This window comes from Helicoverpa armigera, chromosome 24 (assembly GCF_030705265.1).
Source record: "Helicoverpa armigera isolate CAAS_96S chromosome 24, ASM3070526v1, whole genome shotgun sequence".
NCBI lineage: Eukaryota > Metazoa > Arthropoda > Insecta > Lepidoptera > Noctuidae > Helicoverpa > Helicoverpa armigera.
This window is the reverse complement of record NC_087143.1, coordinates 9,695,774-9,718,329: the sequence shown is the minus strand read 5'-3', so window position 1 is coordinate 9,718,329 and position 22,556 is coordinate 9,695,774. Positions and strand designations below refer to the sequence as shown.

Sequence of the window (22,556 nt, the reverse complement as noted above, 5' to 3'; positions counted from 1 at the left end):
AAAGTCTTGCATCAAGTTCCAATATGTGTAATCCGTCATACTTTCAAATGCCCGCGAGATCATCACAAGTGCATTCTTCCACATATAAAAGAGCTCGACTATCATACTCGTTACAATTACGATTATCGTCCTATGACATCTCTTTAATCATTTTTAATAATAAGTGTTAATTACAAAAAGTATGTCAACTAAATAAAAAACTTCGGCGCGCATAGCGTACCAAATGCTTACATACATATACATACTTTATTAGATATACATAGCACTAGAGGTAATTTCTTTAAACAATTGAAACCTATGATAGCGGACTTAACGAATGAGATGATGCATCGACGTCGTCACGACGCTCATAAACAAATAAAATACATAATTATATTGCATCGTTCAACTACGACATCTGGCTACCGACGACAGTAGTATTTAAAAAAAATGAAAAAAAAAATCTTAGGTGACGGCGGCGATGCCTTTACACTATGAATTTATATAATAATGCGGTATTTGTGTCGCGTGGAGTTGGTTTAGTATTGAGCTAGGTTACTTCAGAGGGCACGCTGCACCCGCACCGAGCGCCCGACCCTGCAAAAACAAACAAACTGATTAGGCCCACGTTCATTGACAACGTAGTCGTCACTTTTCTTAAAACAAATTTTCGAAGTAAACAGTTGTTTTATGAAAAACTTGTGATTTACAGATAAAAGAAAAATACAAAACCTCTATTATACTTCTATACTAATACAAGAAGAAACATTATTGTACCCAAAAGCCTCAGTTATTTAAGTTATTTCCATTATGTCAGTACATTGGCAATCTTGTTGTAAACTGTTTCAAAGAATAGCTTGTCAATCAATTAAATTCTAGTTTTGAGCGAACTCGGCGCGAACGCAAACACTTATCGACTGCAGTGATTGCACATCAAGCGCCTAAACTGATCGAGCTGTTCTCCTAAGTAGGAACGACATAACAGTCTCTTTCCCCATAATTTATGACCGAGTTTGCACAGATCGAAACATTTGTATAGATTACAAGGTAATTTCCAGGTAACTGGGTTGAGGAGGTCAGATAGGCAGTCGCTCCTTGTGGCACATTGGTACTCAGCTGAATCCGGTTAGACTGGAAACGGACCCCAACATATGTAGTTAGGAAAAGGCTCGGGAGATGATGATGAGATTACAAGGAGATATTGTCTCACCCAAAGACTATAAAACCACTTGACTGCGCATACAGTGCCCCGACGCTCGCCAAAAGTTAGTGATTTTGCGCGTACTATAAGGCTACGATCAGTACGATCCTTTAGTAGCGACCGTGAACTGACCAATAGTAGCCGCGGATTATGTCGCGTCCCCCCGCCCGCAGTGGTGAGTCGTGTTCTTAGAAGAAATTGGCGAGTGCGCTCTCTAGTGGTTATTTACTTTATGGTCTCACCAGTGTTAGCTAGTTGGGTGCCCAGTAGGACTGCGAGTAGCTAGGCTTGCTGGCCGCCGGCTTGCTGGCTGCCGCCCGACCGCCGCCCGCCCCGCTCTCCTGTAAATACACCATATATTTAACAACACCATCTTATACACCCGGCTTATTTACTGCGGACTGCAATAACCGATCCATCTGCCGTTTTGCGATAGATAAGCCTCATAAAAAATATGTCAAACTTGAATATGTAGTCACAAAACAACATACAGGATAAGTTATAGAAATTCGCGGGTACGGATATAATTTTGTATTTATTAGATCCAAAAATGGTATGTCATTTTTTTTAGTAAGCAAATCTATATATATGTTATGGAAACCTGCAGAACGACATTCCAACAGCAAGCTTGCTTCATTAAAATAGTATTTTGTTTTCTGGATGCAGATCAAATGTCAATAAAACTAATTTAGGATAAAAATAATTAAATTATTTGTAAGAAAAAATAAGCAATACAATAAATAAAGTAAAAGTTCTGTGAACATTACTGTAAAAGAAGTGCAAAACATATTGTCAGAAGTGGGATTCGAACCCACGCCCACAGAAGTGGACTGCGACCTGAACGCAGCGCCTTAGACCGCTCGGCCATCCTGACTACACAAGCCTGTCCCAAATTACGCATTAGTATCGTGGATTTCATTCGGTTTTGACTTTTAAAAAGTTATCTTAAATCATTTTTGTTTTATTTGGTAGTTAAATAGATAGATACCATTTCCAATTCAGGGTTAAATTTCACGGGAGTCATTTTAAGAACTCATGTTATAATTTAGTGGCAAAATTACACTTTTTAATCAAATTACTGACCTTCAACCAAAAACATGCATATTTTTACAAAATTGCTGTTGAAACGTGCTCTAAAATAAAAAAAAAAACAGACTTTTATGCAAAGAGTCAATCGAGCATAAGTAGTGGATATTTTTAAATTAAACCTTGTATAATGTCTAAAATATGCTGTAAGATAAAATATATTATTGACAAGTACATAAGCGAAATCGAAACATAATAAAGTACATGCAATAGTACGTGAAAGGCGGGTAGTAAGTACATAAGATTAAATATGTTTATATATAAAGGTATTATTATATAGTATAAATACATTGCCATATGTATAGGTTAACCTGTTCAATTAGTATATTCTCTGTCTTTTTAACTGAATGGCTGGTAAGAATAAAACTTTAATTGATCTTAATTAAAATTGAGATCAAAAAATGATCAAACAAATAATATAAAGTAATTAGAAAATAATTGCCATAATAATTTACATAAGCATAAAGCATTTTTTCTTATATTATATTAATCCAGTCACAGGGAATATAACATCAACATTGAAAAGGTTAACACAATAATTAAGTGCGTTATACATAATATAGTGCGTTAATAAATATAATGTATGTATATATTAACTTACCCGCCTATTATGACTACTGTTCACCCGTACATCCATCTACAAACGAAAGCAAACTCTAAGAAATATAATAAAAACTGAATCAACTAAATTGTATAAGATCGCATGCATAAACAAAAATGTAGTTTTTATGCTGGCTATCGTAATGGGCCCTGGGAAGTTATTGTTAGGTAACCTAAAATCCGTAATACGACTTAGATTTTAATGATTTAAAAAGAGAGATACTTTCATCCTTCTCAGACTAAAAATCTTCTGGACTTTGCCAAAATACTCTCTCAATAAAAATTTAAACAACACGTAAATATTTCTTCTATTTTCGCAGAACCCATTTTCAGTGATATTCAGGAACATATAGGCTGGAGACGGCTTATTTTTTTTAATCTGTGTACTTTTTTTGATTAACAAATGCCTGTCTACAGCCCCTATGTGCCAGTGACATATCTATGTAATTTCGTGTCAATCATGCTACACTCGTGTGCCAATTTTATGCACTCTATGCATTTTCAAGTAACTAAGTGTCTTCAAGTCACTGCAATCATGTTACACAGTTCATGAGTTATTTTTTTTTTTACAGATAGTCGCGGTTTTTTTTTTCTTAAAATACTTTTTCGAAGTGTGTGAGTGTGAAGTGTGTGGGTCTGGGTGGGTAATGAATGTGTCGTTGTCACAGCCTAAAAACTTCGTGTGCTGGACTGCTGCCTCCTCCAATCTGGGGTGATTTGTCCATACTCACCACGGCACCGGGCATGAGTTTTGGTGAGCGAATGTGTGTGGTCATCGTACGCCACATGGTGGTGTGTGTGTGTCATGTGTGTGCGTGTGTGTGTAGTGGTGCGAGGCGTGGTGTGTGTGTGTGTGTAGTCACCTGGTGCTGCTGCGGCGCGTGGTGGTGCGGGTGGTGGTGCGAGGCGTGGTGTGTGTGTGTGTGTGTCACCTGCTGCTGCGCGCGTGGTGGTGGGGTGGTGTGTGTGTGTGTGTAGTGTGCTGCTGGGCGCGTGTGGTGGTGCGGGTGGTGGTGCGAGGCGTGGTGTGTGTGTGTGTAGTCAGGCGCGTGGTGGTGCGGGTGGTGGTGTGGTGGTGGTGTGTGTGTGTGTGTGTGTAGTCACCTGGTGTGGTGCGGGTGGTGGTGCGAGGCGTGTGTGTGTGTGTGTGTGTAGTCACCTGGTGCTGCTGCGGCGCGTGGTGGTGCGGGTGGTGGTGCGAGGCGTGTGTGTGTGTGTGTGTGTAGTCACCTGGTGCTGCTGCGTGGTGGTGCGAGGCTGCTGGTGCTGCTGCGGCGCGTGGTGGTGCGGGTGGTGGTGCGGCGGCGCGGGGATGTAGAGGTGCGAGGCTCCGCCGAAGGGGGGCGGCGTACCGCTGTGGAACGACGCCTTCTCGTAACTCTGCGACAACCGACTAGCTTAGCGACACGACACACGACATACTAGCACCGCCACCCGCATGCGCTACACACCCTGACAAATGTTACTTGATCACAACGACAACTACATAACCTACGCAATTTTGACCATATACCAACAATAAGAACCTCGAAAAAAAAGAGCATTTATTAGTTGACGCGGCCTTTCTTTCAGCCTCTGGCCAATTTCACTGACACATTCTGTCATTCTAATCAAGTAACATTTTGGAAGGCGTCAATAAAATGTTCATCTAATATGCATACTACATTCCAAACACTGGTAACAATTTTCGCAATACTAAATTCCTCACACAACTACGCGCATGTCGACATGCCTCCCCCCACCCACGCCACCCGCAGATACCAAAAATATATTTCTGCTCTGGGCAGTGTCTAGCTAGAACAATGTTCCGTTCCAACGACAAACAGCCTTACTACAAAAATTCAAACATCTTCAAAAACTTAAACATGTGTCTAACACTTGTCTAAAAAAAGCTTGGCTACAATATGGACCTTATTTCAACGTCATAAACTGAATTTTTTTTAGAAAGTGTTCAACAGATGTTTAAGTTTTTATGGTACGACGGCAAAAGTTTGGCGAGAACTATAGGAGGTAGCACGGTCTTATACGGTACGGTAATGGTAGGTCTGATGAAGTGGTTGATCAACCCGCTATTAGAATTCTAATTCTAATACGCCTATTAGAATAACCAATTCACCCGTTGCTTTTCGAATGGAGATCGAAATATCGTCGGGGATAGTGTAAATCCGCGTAACTAGCATTGTTAAATACCGCGTATCTGCAATAGATCTAGTTTAACAGGGGAAAGTTAAAACTTAATAAAAACATTATTTTAATTTATGGCTCATTTTTTTTAATATTAATTAATTATTTAACCTGTATTTACCGTGTTAATGTACCGTATATAAGATCTATTGCAGATACACGGTATTATCTTACAGGGATTTGCACTATCCCCAACGATATGACTTTCTAATGTCAAACTTCTATCTCCAATCACAAAACAACGGATGGATCTGATTAATCATTTTTTGATAAAATCCCCTGCCCTTAAGAATGGCTTTCTAATAAGGCACATCACGCACAGCATCGTAGCCTAAGCGTATCGGAATCATATTGTAACCACGCAACGCGAACTTTACTTGAAGTGTTGAACATACGAATCGTCGCCCATACTTTGTGTTACTCGTTTTGGATATCACCTCGCCTCGTACACGATACGCTTATACTACACATAGTACAGTTAACTTCAGGTCAGTGGTAACAGTTTTATAGGAAAGTCGTACTTATTGCTGTTGTTTTAAGGTGCATGACAGATACCACCGATGTGCGGTCTACCGTACTAATCGGTGTTGCACAAACGGATCGTTTTAGATATTGAGGATCAAACTTGCTGTTTAGACGATATACAATTTTATAATAAATGTTTATGTTGCTCCACGTAAAGTTTCGGGTGATAAAATTCATAATGTAAGGTTAATTACTTAAGACGTGGGTATTGTCACAAAATACTGAGCAAAGTATATAGAGTACAACCCGTGCCGATAAAGAATGGGATTAGAAATGGCGGCTCATTGAGCTGGGAGAGTCAGCATAACAATGCAATAACAATAAAGACTAATAACTGAATAACGTTAAAAAATATCGTTACCGTTGAAAGTGTTTCGTTATTTCATGAATTAAAATAAAGCTTATGTTAGTTAAATTTGTGATCGTTTTGAGACTACATTACGTAGGTACACAAATTGTCAACAAAACCATTACCTGAATCGCGGAGAGGGTAAGGTTGGATATAAACTATTTTCGCTTCATAACTTTAAATAATCTTAAATATCCATACTAATATTATAAATGTGTAAGTAACTATGTCTCTCTGTCTGTCTGTTATGCTTTCACGGCTAAACCACTGAACCGATTTTGATGAAATTTGGTATGGAGATAGCTTGAATCCCAAGGCCTTCCTTGGGCTTAGGCTAATTTACTACTACATATATGCTACTTTTTATTCTTCTTCGACTTTCTACGCATGCGCAACATTCACGTGGGCAAAGGCTAGTTTTGAAATAAAAGGATGTAATAAATATTATAATTTAGTTTATTTCCAGTAAAATTTCACATCTTGCTGGTGCCGGCAATTACCGTATCAATATCACTAAAGGGGGGGAACGCATAATCAAAGTCGTTCTTTTTTTTGTCAGTCGGTACCAAAGACTGTGAGTATAGACGGAAATAATGTGCGAGCGAGAAGTGAATAGATGCGCCGCCATTTCTAATCCCATTCTTTATTGGCACGGGTAGTATAAATATTTGATTTAGTAGCTTTAGTTGACATTAGTAGAATATATCCGATTATATTTGATATTTGAATACCGAATATGAGTTAGCTATGGCAACACTATGACAGATGTTTAGCTGTCATTTTGACATTGAAAAGATGGTCACTTAGTCACTTCATTTTGAACGATTGTACAGATCAGTTGTGTCGAAATAAATCCGTTAATATTTCTACGATCCTTGTTTGATTTCTGAGATAAGGCCTTGATCCTTCAATAAGTAATTAAAATTCAGCTAAATTGACTTCTACTACTATCGCAATGACAATAAATATGTATGATATGCTGCGACATCGCCTCGTGTGCAAACTTGTTTGGAAATTTTTATTTATACTCGTATCGATCTCGGTGTACGAGCGTACTATGATACGCCGCGCCGCCGTGTGCAAAGTGCCTAACACATATGACGTAAGTGGTAGGTTGCCGTGTTCTTTAAACCAAGATCACTCGCTCAAAGAATCAATTTTTAGCGTACTCGTAATTCACGAATAACACAGCACATCAGGTTAACAGTCGGTAGGCGTGTCCAATAATTTGAGCACACTATAACTATAATTCAGAATTTAATAAAAATTCCAGATGCAATAAAAATACATTTTGTGGAGTGAACCTATATTCAAGTCGCACATATTTTTTTACTACTCAAATTACTATTTGCCGTGAAGGCATGTCTTAATATTTATGTAATATCAAACAATGATATGTATACTGTATAAACCAACTTCTCAGTGCATGCCGAACTAAGATAATAAGGTTACTTATTGTATTTGATTGTTTCTACGAAAACTTGCTTCAGTGGGGTTATACATGTCATTGTATGATAGTATAGTGGACGAGTGGTAAATCGACAAAATATATTTTGCAGGTTGGAGACAACTTATTGGATTTGATGGAAGGTACTCTTGAAAATATTCGGATTATAGCGCATTGCGAGGGGCGGCAGATTAGCCAGGGGCTGGATAACGAGGATGTTTTGACGTGCTAACATCTTGTAAAGGTCTAAAACCCTACATTACACTAGGCATCCGTGAGCCGTGACTCTTCGGGGATTTTCTGTTCTCACACGTCAGCGGCGTGACAGTGCCGCGTCGTAAACGGGCCGACGCATCATCTTAATTCAGTCGGTCCTTATCAAAGCACACGGCACAAACCGTCATAATTGGAATCGGATCGTTAAAGCTTTGATAATATTGATTCATTCGCAATATTATTGTTATTACTGACAGTTGAATTAACGCTCCGTTGCTGTTACGGGTACGGACATTGTGTAAAGCCTTGTATCGTCAGCGCGCGGCAAACCATCGAACATGAGCTCGCGGTGAGAACCAGCGGTGTAGTCGCCATATTGCGCGGCCGCAGAATACGAATACAGTTTTATATTAATAGCGGAATGCCCGTTAAGGTTAAAACTGCAATTGAGATGACACTGCTATCCAATTGTCACATTAGAAGAATCGTGTCCTTGATAGTTTTCTATCTTCCGTAAACCGTGTTCGCAAGCCACCATTTATTTTGAAATGTCATGGAAGTATGTCGTCGGTGGTGGGTAGTAGATGTGGTACTCACGTTGACCTTGTTGAGCGCGGGATGCGGCTTGGCGTAGATGGCGTTGCCGAGCTCCGCCGCCGCGCCGCCGCCCGCCTTGCTGCCGCTGCCCGTATAGCCGCCGCCTACAACAACACACACAAGTTTTAATACACGAAAGGAAGTGGTTAATTCAGAAGAATTTCTATAGTGTCAAACTACAAAACTACTAAAAATTTCTGTTACTACAAAAATTTCAACATCTGTCAAACACTAAAAAAAGTGTAACTACAAAACGTACCATATTTCAACGCCATAATCTGTATTTTTAGACAGGTGTTCAACAGACGTTTAAAAGTTTTTGTGGTACGACGGAAAGAATTTTTGACCATGTCGAAGTACATATCGATTTGGTGCCCACTAAATGCCGGCTTGTTAGATTTTTGTTTTAATTAACCATAATCTGATTTAAAAACTACTCTCAAGTAGGCAGGAAGAGCTCGTGACTAAGTCAAAGTCGCGCGGAACAATCGATCATAAAGCTAAGCAACGCTTAACGCGGATGGTCAGTGGATGGTTGACTTTTTTTTCCATGACGATTTCTTCCACGTTTCGGAAGACATGTTTCGGTTTGATTTTTTGGCATCCGCATGGGTAGTTAGAAACTAGAAAGTCTGATAACCAGTCTGAAAACCCACCCCAACACAGTTGCAATAAGGTTCGGAAATTGATAAGATTATGAAGATTTTTGGTTTGTAGATAACATACCAGGTTTATATGAGTCCTGCGCGTCGTAGGGCTGCTGCTGCGTGTATGTGGACACCTTGCCCTGCGTCGACACGCCGCCCACTCCGCCCACGCCGCCCACGTTCGAACCGCCGCCGTACTAAGGGGGAAACAACATTGGTTACTCATCACATAACATTTTTATATATTTTTTTTTACATAAAGAGGTTAATTTGCAATTTATAGGAAGAAGGCCGAAAAAGCTAGTGAACACTAATCGTGCTACTTCGCGCAACAAATGCCTCGCGAGGCCGTTCACTCAGTTATAGATATCTTACATGTTAGTTAATATTATAAGTTATAGTTATCGGCACGAATATTGAGCCCTGACCTTCACCTGCGCAGAAGCGATTTATTGGTTTATTGCCTTATGTGTATATTGCGCAAAGCGATCCCCACTTTACCGCCGAGAGCTCAATATCAGTGCCGGTAACTATATCAAGTACCTAAGTGATAAATAACATAACTTAGTATTGAGATTTGAGACCAACATGTGTTGCTGAGGAGTTTGTTGAACAACTTCTTCTAATAATAACACCCTATGTGTGGTGAAGAGTGGGCGTTTTTGTAGCTATCTCGTATAATTCTGACGTTCGAAATGTGCTGTTTCCAGCCAACTTTGAATAGACGAGTTTTACTGACCGTGGGATAGACGCCATACTGGTACGTGGTGGGAGGCGGCTGGTACGCGAAGTACGCGTAGCCGGGAGGTAACGCCGCCGCTGGCACCTGCAATACAATACATTACATATTGTTATTCTGTAAAACTTTTAAACTATGAAAATAGGTCCAGAGTAATATAAATAAGATCTAGAATTATAAATACGGTGGTTTGAACAAATACGAAAATATTGGTTGCCACAGTTTACTGGTCAAACATGCCATTCAATTTGACGTCTAGCTTCTATATCTAGCAATAATATTTTCGTTCATTTTAGCAACATTATTTCGTGATAGTCTAAAACCAGTAGTATTAATAATTGTAATACCCTTTTATCTAGTTTTAAGTTACTTTGCTGTGCCTTAACAGGCCTTAACTGGGGAACACCTTGGGATAAAGTTAATTTTGTAACTATATACATTTTGTAATAAATAAATAACTCTTATGTAGTAAGTTGAGTACATACCTGTTGTGGTGAAGCAGCATCAGTCCTTCCGAATCGTTCTCCGGCGCTGAGGCCGAACGTGGCGTCCCGTCCGCCGTAGCCCACCTCATAGTACCCGCCCTGGAATAATAGCATTACATGTTAACTTTCCTTTCATACACTATCATGATCAATAGCATGATGTAATATAATGTTTACACATGTTTCATGCAAATGTGTGTTCTTATTTATTACTATAGGTAAATATTAGGGATTTAAAGGTGATATTGTGTATAAATGTACGATACCTTTTTCTTTATCCGACCTTTCGGTATGGTTTGGTCAAATTGCACTGATTGAATTTTTGAAACCTTTATGGCCTTACTAGAAAAACTTTGAAACGTCTGTTGGACACTCGTCTAAAAAAATTACAAATTATGACGTTGAAATAAGGTTTATTTTGCAGCTATATTTTTTTTAGACCAGTGTTTTACAGATGTTTAAGTTTTTAGTAAGACCATTTCTGTCTAATAAGAAATAATGACGAATAAAAGACGAAGTAAAATATCGCGACGAAACCTGGACAAGGTTTACAAGTATGGTGATTAACGCTCAATTCTTCTCTTCACTGTGTGAGAGGCGCCAAGGTAAAAAGTCGGCTGGGGCGTGGAAATGGCTAGAGCCGAATTTGAGTGATATTAATAATGTTTATTTCCAGTAAAAAATTATTACATACGTGATAAATATAGTAGTATGGTGTTACAAAAGGTGCATTTGGTATTGTCTCCTGGCTTCCAACCTTGGTTTATAGCCTGTGACTTGGTTACTAAAGGGGTAAAGGGTATATAGTATAGATGATAGTTTAGTGCGGCAGCGTGGAGCGCATGAGCTGGTCGTCGTAGGGCGCTAGGGCCGGCGTGGTATAGTGTACGTACCATGTGGTGCGGCAGCGTGGAGCGCATGAGCTGGTCGTCGTAGGGCGCTAGGGCCGGCGTGGTATAGTGTACGTACCATGTGGTGCGGCAGCGTGGAGCGCATGAGCTGGTCGTCGTAGGGCGCTAGGGCCGGCGTGGTATAGTGTACGTACCATGTGGTGCGGCAGCGTGGAGCGCATGAGCTGGTCGTCGTAGGGCGCTAGGGCCGGCGTGGTATAGTGTACGTACCATGTGGTGCGGCAGCGTGGAGCGCATGAGCTGGTCGTCGTAGGGCGCTAGGGCCGGCGTGGTATAGTGTACGTACCATGTGGTGCGGCAGCGTGGAGCGCATGAGCTGGTCGTCGTAGGGCGCTAGGGCCGGCGTGGTATAGTGTACGTACCATGTGGTGCGGCAGCGTGGAGCGCATGAGCTGGTCGTCGTAGGGCGCTAGGGCCGGCGTGGTATAGTGTACGTACCATGTGGTGCGGCAGCGTGGAGCGCATGAGCTGGTCGTCGTAGGGCGCTAGGGCCGGCGTGGTATAGTGTACGTACCATGTGGTGCGGCAGCGTGGAGCGCATGAGCTGGTCGTCGTAGGGCGCTAGGGCCGGCGTGGTATAGTGTACGTACCATGTGGTGCGGCAGCGTGGAGCGCATGAGCTGGTCGTCGTAGGGCGCTAGGGCCGGCGTGGTATAGTGTACGTACCATGTGGTGCGGCAGCGTGGAGCGCATGAGCTGGTCGTCGTAGGGCGCTAGGGCCGGCGTGGTATAGTGTACGTACCATGTGGTGCGGCAGCGTGGAGCGCATGAGCTGGTCGTCGTAGGGCGCTAGGGCCGGCGTGGTATAGTGTACGTACCATGTGGTGCGGCAGCGTGGAGCGCATGAGCTGGTCGTCGTAGGGCGCTAGGGCCGGCGTGGTATAGTGTACGTACCATGTGGTGCGGCAGCGTGGAGCGCATGAGCTGGTCGTCGTAGGGCGCTAGGGCCGGCGTGGTATAGTGTACGTACCATGTGGTGCGGCAGCGTGGAGCGCATGAGCTGGTCGTCGTAGGGCGCTAGGGCCGGCGTGGTATAGTGTACGTACCATGTGGTGCGGCAGCGTGGAGCGCATGAGCTGGTCGTCGTAGGGCGCTAGGGCCGGCGTGGTATAGTGTACGTACCATGTGGTGCGGCAGCGTGGAGCGCATGAGCTGGTCGTCGTAGGGCGCAGGGCCGGCGTGGTATAGTGTACGTACCATGTGGTGCGGCAGCGCGGTGCATGAGCTGGTCGTCGTAGGGCGCTAGGGCCGGCGTGGTATAGTGTACGTACCATGTGGTGCGGCAGCGTGGAGCGCATGAGCTGGTCGTCGTAGGGCGCTAGGGCCGGCGTGGTATAGTGCGTACCATGTGGTGCGGCAGCGTGGAGCGCATGAGCTGGTCGTCGTAGGGCGCTAGGGCCGGCGTGGTATAGTGTACGTACCATGTGGTGCGGCAGCGTGGAGCGCATGAGCTGGTCGTCGTAGGGCGCTAGGGCCGGCGTGGTATAGTGTACGTACCATGTGGTGCGGCAGCGTGGAGCGCATGAGCTGGTCGTCGTAGGGCGCTAGGGCCGGCGTGGTATAGTGTACGTACCATGTGGTGCGGCAGCGTGGAGCGCATGAGCTGGTCGTCGTAGGGCGCTAGGGCCGGCGTGGTATAGTGTACGTACCATGTGGTGCGGCAGCGTGGAGCGCATGAGCTGGTCGTCGTAGGGCGCTAGGGCCGGCGTGGTATAGTGTACGTACCATGTGGTGCGGCAGCGTGGAGCGCATGAGCTGGTCGTCGTAGGGCGCTAGGGCCGGCGTGGTATAGTGTACGTACCATGTGGTGCGGCAGCGTGGAGCGCATGAGCTGGTCGTCGTAGGGCGCTAGGGCCGGCGTGGTATAGTGTACGTACCATGTGGTGCGGCAGCGTGGAGCGCATGAGCTGGTCGTCGTAGGGCGCTAGGGCCGGCGTGGTATAGTGTACGTACCATGTGGTGCGGCAGCGTGGAGCGCATGAGCTGGTCGTCGTAGGGCGCTAGGGCCGGCGTGGTATAGTGTACGTACCATGTGGTGCGGCAGCGTGGAGCGCATGAGCTGGTCGTCGTAGGGCGCTAGGGCCGGCGTGGTATAGTGTACGTACCATGTGGTGCGGCAGCGTGGAGCGCATGAGCTGGTCGTCGTAGGGCGCTAGGGCCGGCGTGGTATAGTGTACGTACCATGTGGTGCGGCAGCGTGGAGCGCATGAGCTGGTCGTCGTAGGGCGCTAGGGCCGGCGTGGTATAGTGTACGTACCATGTGGTGCGGCAGCGTGGATGCGCTGGTCGTCGTAGGGCGCTAGGGCCGGCGTGGTATAGTGTACGTACCATGTGGTGCGGCAGCGTGGAGCGCATGAGCTGGTCGTCGTAGGGCGCTAGGGCCGGCGTGGTATAGTGTACGTACCATGTGGTGCGGCAGCGTGGAGCGCATGAGCTGGTCGTCGTAGGGCGCTAGGGCCGGCGTGGTATAGTGTACGTACCATGTGGTGCGGCAGCGTGGAGCGCATGAGCTGGTCGTCGTAGGGCGCTAGGGCCGGCGTGGTATAGTGTACGTACCATGTGGTGCGGCAGCGTGGAGCGCATGAGCTGGTCGTCGTAGGGCGCTAGGGCCGGCGTGGTATAGTGTACGTACCATGTGGTGCGGCAGCGTGGAGCGCATGAGCTGGTCGTCGTAGGGCGCTAGGGCCGGCGTGGTATAGTGTACGTACCATGTGGTGCGGCAGCGTGGAGCGCATGAGCTGGTCGTCGTAGGGCGCGTAGGCCGGCGTGGCGGCGGCGCCGTACAGCGCGCCGCCCGCGTACCCAGACCCGTGCCCCGCCACTGCACACACAAACATATACCTTAGTAATATACCAATCAACATCATCATTCATCCATCCGTTCGTCACCCGAGCCTTTTCCCAACTATGTGGAGATCAACTTCCAGTCTAACCGAATGCAACTAAGTACAATAGCCGGCATATAACTTGGAAGGATACGAGTCCTTTAGGGTCAATCCCCACTGAAAGAGCAGCGGCCGGCAGCGGCCGTAAGAGCACGGACAATGTAAGAGCGCGGCGCCGCGCTCGCGCTCAATCACTTGCATTTACGGCCGCTGCCGGCCGCTGCTCTTTCAGTGGGGATTGACCCTTAATAAGTGTAAGCTCGCACATAGTGCTAAATGATACAAAAAAGTGATCCAGGTTATTGCTTGTGCATAATTCTATGGTTATTGACATCATTGATCGGAAATTATATCTGCTTGAAAATAAAAGGAACTTTTCATCTCACGATTCTTGCCAAGTTACGACTATACTAACTTGTTTATTCATTTTACCTATTCCCTTATCTCTAATTTATTTGTACTCGATACAGCATATTTTCTCCTTCCATACTCTTCTATCTGCCGTCAACTCAACTCACAAGCAACATTATTCTCCACACTATTGCCGAGAAAGTGGTATCACATGATTTGTGTATAAACATATTATACGAGAACCCCTGTGAAAACCATCCATATTCTCGTTCACACTTATTCATGTTCATATTTATTTATTCATATCAAAACACAGCTAATTTTATCTTTACAGGTTTTCACTTAGCCTAATACGACAAAATTAATTACATTACACATACGAAAACTAAACATAATATTACAAAAACAATAATAACACTACCAAAATTTTAAATTACTACTAATAATATAGCGGCTCTCTATAGATGGCTCTTGTGAACTCATTCAGCGAACAAGAACAATTTATTATAACCATATCGACTTTCACACAATCTTCCCAAAAGGAGGAGGTTCTCAATTCGACCGTATTTTCTGGTCATCCTCTTCCATGCTCATGCCTTCCTTGCAACATTACATGCACAGCTTAACATACAGTATGTAAACTATAATGAACTTACCTGTGGTAGTCGCTACTTTGGCTGTGGAAGTCTGCGTCTGAGTCGTCGTACTCGTTAAACTGTTACTCGACGCCACTGAACTGTCGTACTGTTGCTGTAACAAACGATCAAATAAGTAAGTTACAAATGTAATTAACTGATAGTTTATTTTTCGATAAAAATTTACTCAAAGAATATTATTAAATCAGTTATGTATATATAATTTAATTTTAAAAAAGGATTTGATGATAATGATGATGATGACGAATGACGACGACGACGATGACGATGATTCTGGGGGTCCAGCCGAAGTCCCTTTGTGGGTTTTAGAAACTTTCACAAAGCAGCCCGTATTCTGGAAGTTGGTGATCCGTGCATCGGAGAGCACGTTAATGTCGGGTTACCGTAGCGCAGCTGGCTGATCTTCTTATATGAGAACAGCCGCCGTGGCCGAAGTCGGCCTTGGACGCCAATACCGTTTCTTGAACATTGTCATAGTTTTTCTGTATAACCAATATATGGGTGTTACCTGTTGTGTCTCCTTGGGCGGCTGCTTGGGCTGCGCGGTGGGCTGGTAGGGGGTGTAGGGCGCCGCTGTGTACAGGGCGCTGCCGCCGTACGGGCCCGCCGACGACGACGTCTGAGGAAACAAAATAATATTATTTACATTTACTGTGCCAAAAATTATCATATTTAATGCTATCACATAAAATGACTGGTGGTAACGCGTGCCTATTTTTGTGGTCGCGTCCATTAACTTATAAGGTAATAGCGCGGACACAGCGAGGACCAGTATGAGGCCTGCCGGGAGAGGAGTGCGGGGAAGCGAGCGGGGACGCGGCCGGCGTAACACCGTGGGTCAAAAACGCTCGCATAGCGTAGCTCGTTAACTCGCGACCGTTTGTTTAGTTCGTATCATTACTATGTTTGTATGGCAGTCTAACCAAGGGGTATTGGGTTGCCCGGGTAACTGGGGTGAGGGGGTCAGATAGGGCAGTCGCTCCTTGTAAAGCACTGGTACTCAGCTGCACCCGGTTAGACTGGAAGCCGACCCCAACATAGTTGGGAAAAAGGCTCGGCGGATGATGATTACTATGTATGTTTATCATCAAGGTGATGTTGTATGTGAACATGAATAAACTTTCTTTAAATATACAACGGTGTTTGTTGTTATATTGTATTTTATAACGACTTATTATTGTTTTAACTTAATTCACAGAATTATTTTTATAACACACTTTTATTTGTTTTTGATGTTTGAAAAATGTTGATTTATCAGTCTAATTTGAATAAACGTTTTTAAGTTTGATAATAGTGTACCTGGTATGAGTTGATGATGGGCTGGTACTGCGTGAGCGTGACGCTGGACGGGTAGGCGGACGCCGACATGGCCGACGCGCCCGTCAGCGACGCGTTGGTCGAGTTCACCTGCTGACAATGTTATATAAACATTAGCTTCATCATCATTATTATTTTTTATTGCACACTAGCTGATCCCGCGAACTTCGTATCGTTTAAACCTTCCCTGGACCTCTATAAACATTTTAAAACCAAAATAAGCCAATTCGGTCCAGCCATTCTTGAGTTTTAGTGAGACTAACGAACAGCAATTCATTTTTATATTGCGCATATAAATACATTTGACACAATGAAAATAGAGAGATTATGTACGTTGTATGTGATTATACGAGTTTAACCCAGTGTTGGGTTCTCTTACAGTCAACCTTAGAGTGAAAGAGTGATTTGATGGGGTAGGACAAATGTGCAATTTTATACTAATAAAAAGGATATTTGTCAAGATTAGGATCATCATCAGTATATTTATTATGTAACAGCTTATGTGCGGCGCTGTCTCGCACACTGCAGGATGGTGAAGTAATGAGCAGTGAGCGCGCGTGCTGCTCGCGCGTCATGTGTGCGCACCCTCCCGGCGCGGGCAAGCGCGCACGCTTTGTGTATGTCTCTACTGCACCGCGCACTATTCTATAACTGTGCCATGTACACACTGACTTTTTTCATTCCATCATTATCATAATCCGCCTAGTTCAAAATATTCAAAATGACATCCAGTTTATCATGCCTTTTAAAACACGAAACTCATCACCACAAGATAGTCACTCATCCACGGACCAACCAACACCAAGCATCAAACCGCACAACTTTGAATTGACCACATGCTAATATTATTAAAAAGAAAACTTTGTTTATTTATTTGTAATGGATAAACTCAAAAACTACTGAACCGATTTTAAAAATTTTTTCACCATTAAAAAGCTTACATTATCTGCAAGTAACATAAGTTATAATACCAATACAATTCCCTCGACACTCTGATGAAACCGCGCGAAAACGGCTATTATCCACAAACCATACATCCCTCGTATTTCCAATTTAAAAACGATATATCCATAAAACCTTTTTATTTCATGAATGAATAAATAAATCACAGTAATATGTTACCTGTGGCGCATAGACATTGGCTCCGTATACAGGCGGGTGATGTGACACCGCGTGATGCGCGTACACATTCTGTTGTCCTACAGTCTGAAATATTATACATAAATTGTAATATAATAATATAACGAACTAAGTATACATTAACTATGCACCATAATGAAGATTATTTTGAACCTAAATAAATATTGTCTATTCAAGTGTATGTACTTGAATAGTGCTAGTTTCCATATAATCAAATTCAATACTACTTCTGTACTGTCAAAAACAGTTACAAAATGTAATCTGTATAAAAGCTATGATGTCACAGATTATTCACATAAAACTGTATACTTATTGTGCTTACATTTTCAATAAAAATATGAAAATAGTTTTTCCCATTAAAACGATAAACGAGGTACCTTATTTTTAGATGCTTTATGAATTGAATAAGATAATCGTGGAAGGTGTGAGGACATTTTATTATATGACCATGTAATTTTCCCCATAAAGCCAGAATTACGAAGGATAGTAGCAGTACCTTGGGCCTGTGATGCTGCGGCTGGTGCTGCGGCGGCGGCGCGTCCGACACCGACAGCTGCTTCATGCTCGACAGCGCCGCCTCCAGGGACGCTGAGGACATACAATACGTTATTTATACGTGGCATTTTGTACTATATACTGTATTGTGTAGCGAAGAGGATAACTTTGTAATGAATAAACTCAAAAGCTACTAGACCGTGTTTTTAAATTCTTTCACTGTTGGAAAGCTACATTCTTTCCCAAATAACAGAGGCCCGGCAGTATTTTCGCAAAACAGCTTTGGATATTATAAACATATAGTTAAGGTATAAATTAGTCTGTCGTGTTGATAAAGAGTCAACTTGTCGATTGGCATTTGTTTTGTATAAAAAAAAAAACAGATCAGAATCAATGTCCAACTACTTTGACAAGTAGGAAATTGACAGATTTACACTGATGAAAACTATGTTTCTTGTGGAAACCACTCGAATATACTGTTAACTCTTTTGATCAATACCGTAGTCCTGACTGGAGACCATTTAGCAAATATATTAAGCAATGATTCTGATTCCAAGTCTTAAGTATCGTTGCCAGTGAAGAATATTTACGGCGCGTTCTCAGCGGAGTTAAATATAGATAGAACCCAGTTATATGAGTATAATAGTGTGGGTACTCACAGGTAGTATTAGTGACAGTGGGCTCGGTGGTGGCCGGCGCACTCACTGGCGTCGGCTCCACTACTGCTAAACTCTCACTCAGCTGGAACATACAAACGTTTACTTTTAGATATTTTGATGCAATGTAGCCTATTTCTTAATGAGGTAGTATGAGGAATAACTAAAAGACAGCTCTTCTAAACTGATATTAAGTTTGCTATAATTTGCACAATTTTATATGGTGGGTATATTGTAGGTAAGAAGAAAATTGCGATAAATAGCTAGTAAGTATTGCTTAAAAATAATGCTGGGTAGGTGTTTATCTGGTGGCAGTAGTCAGGCACAATTCCTCACTCCCCAGCGTGATTGCTGCCATGCTGGAAAGTGAGGAGGCATGGGAAGCGGTATCCTCTTTATGTGAGGACGTCATGTCACAGAAAGAAGCGGCAGAGCGCATGAGAGAGCGACCGACGCGGAGAACGACCCTCTGGGGCGGAAGACGCCGAACACGACGTCCATCCCCATCCACCGCGGGGGGTGATCAGCGGGAGACAGGCGCGGGGGCGCCACCGCCTGCATCACAAGGAGCCCTCCTGTGCTCTAGCCAACTGAGGGGAGGTATGAGGCAGTCGCAGGCTCCGCTGCTGGTGCCGCTGACGCTGTCGGCTGCTGTTGCTATGTGGCTACATACGGCAGTGCTGGGCGGCTGGTAGGGCATGGGCGCGGGCGGGGTGTCGGCGGGCGGCTCGTGCGGCGGCGTGGCGGCGGCGGGGGAGGCGGGCGCTGGTGGCGCCGCTGCTGCTGTGTTGGTACATACGGCAGTGCTGGGCGGCTGGTAGGGCATGGGCGCGGGCGGGGTGTCGGCGGGCGGCTCGTGCGGCGGCGTGGCGGCGGCGGGGGAGGCGGGCGCTGGTGGCGCCGCTGCTGCTGTGTTGGTACATACGGCAGTGCTGGGCGGCTGGTAGGGCATGGGCGCGGGCGGGTGTCGGCGGGCGGCTCGTGCGGCGGCGTGGCGGCGGCGGGGAGGCGGGCGCTGGTGCCGCTGCTGCTGTGTTGGTACATACGGCAGTGCTGGGCGGCTGGTAGGGCATGGGCGCGGGCGGGGTGTCGGCGGGCGGCTCGTGCGGCGGCGTGGCGGCGGCGGGGGAGGCGGGCGCTGCGGGCGCCGCTGACGCCGTCGGTGCCGGCGCGGGCTGCTGCTGCTGCGGCTTGGGGGTGCAGTTGTCCCGGAGCGCGTCGGGCTCCAGGGCTCCGAACTGCACGTCCAGGAACATGCCACCCTCGCCACCTCCTGGCATCTCTACCGCCATAGACGGGATCTACAACATTACATTAACAATAAATATCCATTCAGATACCACAACAATTAGATTTTATAGCGACTCGCAAAACAGTCAAATGAAAACACTTTTGTTCTAGGCTCCATCTAAAAAAGTGTAAGACAATATCAGTTCCAGTTGTAGTCACAAACCTTAGAAGGAGGAGGAACTCTCGCTCGCTGCGGTTTCCTCTGACTGGTGATGTCTGTGGAGCCGTACACGCCGTAATTTGACGTGTACACGCCTGTAATACACAAACATGACATGTGTTAGGCAACAAAATAAATATGTAAATAAGAAGCTGTCATTTTTGTAATTCTTCCAGATTCCGAGGATTCCACCATTTGTGCGAGATTTCATACGATTTTAAATAAAGAATCCTTAAATTCTTTTCTTTCGCCACGATCGATACTATTTTTTAAATTTCTCATTACAGTAGTGTTTATTTAAATCAATTACTAAAATGTGTGTATGTCAGGGTGTTCCTATGTTGTATAGTGTGTCTCAGTGTAAATGGTATAGTAATACTCACTATTGTCGTGCCTCTGCGACTGCTGTGTGAGTTGCGAGAGATACTGCGACTGCGCCGCCGTCAGACTTCCAGACATGCCCATTGGCTGAAAACATCACATGGTTTGACTAAAAGCACTGCCTATATATACAACTATGGTATAATAGTAATGTTAACAGGATACATTTATTCCAAAAATAGGATACCTATATTTCTGACACTGCAATTCACCAAACAAAGCATTTTTGCAAAGTCATTAGGAAATTCAAATTTTCAAATTCAAAAGTTTATAACTCAAGAAAGGGCTCACCTATCCAAACCAAAGGTTTAGGCTTTGTTTAGACTATTTAATAGACGGTTTATGTGAAGTTTGCACAAAATCGGTTGATCGTGTAAAATCGTTTTTAAACCATTATTGCATTGAGAAAAATTCCTGTACAGATACTGTGTGCGTTCAATAAATAAACTAATACCTAATCTATATAAATAAAAATGATTTGTTGTTCGTAAGTCTGATTAAAAGTCGAGAACGGCTGGGCCGATTGAGCTGATTTTGGTTTGTAGAGGTCCAGGGAAGGTATGAACGATACGAAGTTCGCGGGATCAGCTAGTAAATAATATAATATGTTACCTGATGATGAACCGGATGATGGTAAGTATCGGCTGGCGGCTGAGGCTCGGCCGGCGCCGCCACCGCGCCCGACACCGGCGACTGCCGGCTCACTGAACTTATTTGCTGTTTAAACAAATATAAAAGTTGTTATATTTACTTTATTATAAGTTAAGAACGCATAAATACAATACAACTTGGTGTAAAGGTTATGAATCATTGAAAAATTACGGAGGTGCCATAACGGAAAATCGCCTAAGAAAATGCGGGGGACGAGGATCGTTATTGTTTTCGCCCTTATACGCCTTCTTAGGAACCGACCATTGTTTGTAATACATATCATAATCAATATAAAAATCGTTAAACAACCCGAACGCCTCGTTAGTTCACTCGTCACTGATCATTTCTGTCAGGGCCACCGTACGAATTTGACCCAGAAGGCGTCAGACCGACCGGCATTATGGCATCTCCGCTCATCTTTCCTTACTCCATGGTTGGTATGATCTTGATAAACATGTATGTGCATTGCGATAGAAAGGAAACCACCAGTGTATAAATAAATGAAGACGTGTACAAATAACCACACATATTGGGTGCATTTACATAATTTTGTGGAGTGTATTAAGTACTTAAACAATTTATACATAGGTAAAACATGGTACATACAAAACACCATATATGAGCAATGTTACGTTTACATGTTTGACAAGTCTCGATAAGTATCCAAAAATGAGCGTGAAAGCGGAATATTCGGCTAGCGAAGGTTGAAAGCTGTGTCAATTTATTTATTTAAAAATCTTTATTTTTTGGGAAGTCGGTGCAAAAAAGGATAAAAACAACCATTAGGTAAGCGCTAGCTATGACACTTCTTGAAGTTTTGTCTAAAAAATTCTTGGAAAGCATGTAAACGCAGCATATGGTACGTGTAGGTGGGGATAGCATAGGTACGTGTAGGTGTGGACAGCATAGGTATGTGTGGGTGGGGATAGCATAGGTACGTGTAGGTGGGGATAGCATAGTAGCGTGTAGGTGGGGATAGCATAGGTACGTGTAGGTGGGGATAGCATAGGTACGTGTAGGTGGGGATAGCATAGGTACGTGTAGATGGGGATAGCATAGGTACGTGTAGATGGGGATAGCATAGGTACGTGTAGATGGGGATAGCATTGGTACGTGTAGGTGCGGACAGCATAGGTACGTGTAGGTGGGGATAGCATACGTGTAGTGGGGATAGGTAACGTGGGGTAGGTGTGGTGGGGATGCGCGGGTATGTGCGCGGAGTTGTGGTACGTGTAGGTGGGGATGTGCGCCTCCAGCGGACCGTTGGCCTCCGTCGCCTCCCACTCCTGTCACGGATATGCTCGTATTTGCATTTTTTTTACTTATAAATCGTATGTGTAAGCGAGTTTGAATTCCAAATACAAAAATGCTTTGACACTGACAAGTTATTAATTACAATTCGACACTATATAAAATTATATACGAAACTGAGCAAGATTCAAAGATCGCTTACATGGCGAAATATTTTCTTGGGTTATTGATTCCAGAAAGATTATTTGCAAAATAGATAAATATCATTTACGTTAGTATGTTCATAACAATATTTAGAACTGATTCAAGACTAAGATTTAGAAGACAACTTATTTGGAAGTTTTAATTGAATTTACC

The 22,556-nt window shown here is 44.0% G+C and overlaps 1 protein-coding gene and 1 non-coding gene across 2 annotated transcripts in view; both read right to left on the bottom strand.

The window, feature by feature from the left end:
• Positions 1-11: 11 nt before the first annotated feature.
• The window catches only part of LOC110383306 (protein lingerer), a 38,735-nt gene continuing 16,190 nt past the window's right edge, over positions 12-22,556 (bottom strand). The window contains exons 10-29 of the mRNA XM_064041036.1: positions 20,910-21,014; positions 20,300-20,384; positions 19,920-20,011; positions 19,513-19,767; positions 19,140-19,481; positions 18,470-18,551; positions 17,812-17,903; positions 17,298-17,381; positions 16,158-16,265; positions 15,367-15,477; positions 14,859-14,952; positions 13,675-13,787; positions 10,056-10,154; positions 9,571-9,657; positions 8,911-9,028; positions 8,185-8,288; positions 4,129-4,246; positions 2,868-2,905; positions 1,423-1,521; positions 12-576 (exon numbers count right to left, since the gene is read on the bottom strand). Of these exons, the coding sequence (XP_063897106.1) occupies positions 1,432-1,521; positions 2,868-2,905; positions 4,129-4,246; positions 8,185-8,288; positions 8,911-9,028; positions 9,571-9,657; positions 10,056-10,154; positions 13,675-13,787; positions 14,859-14,952; positions 15,367-15,477; positions 16,158-16,265; positions 17,298-17,381; positions 17,812-17,903; positions 18,470-18,551; positions 19,140-19,481; positions 19,513-19,767; positions 19,920-20,011; positions 20,300-20,384; positions 20,910-21,014 (2,217 nt within the window). The 3' untranslated portion in view covers positions 12-576; positions 1,423-1,431. The remainder of the gene's footprint in view (positions 577-1,422; positions 1,522-2,867; positions 2,906-4,128; positions 4,247-8,184; positions 8,289-8,910; positions 9,029-9,570; positions 9,658-10,055; positions 10,155-13,674; positions 13,788-14,858; positions 14,953-15,366; positions 15,478-16,157; positions 16,266-17,297; positions 17,382-17,811; positions 17,904-18,469; positions 18,552-19,139; positions 19,482-19,512; positions 19,768-19,919; positions 20,012-20,299; positions 20,385-20,909; positions 21,015-22,556) is intronic.
• Positions 1,971-2,054, bottom strand: Trnal-cag (transfer RNA leucine (anticodon CAG)). Its single transcript has one exon. It is a non-coding gene; the product is annotated as a tRNA-Leu (tRNA).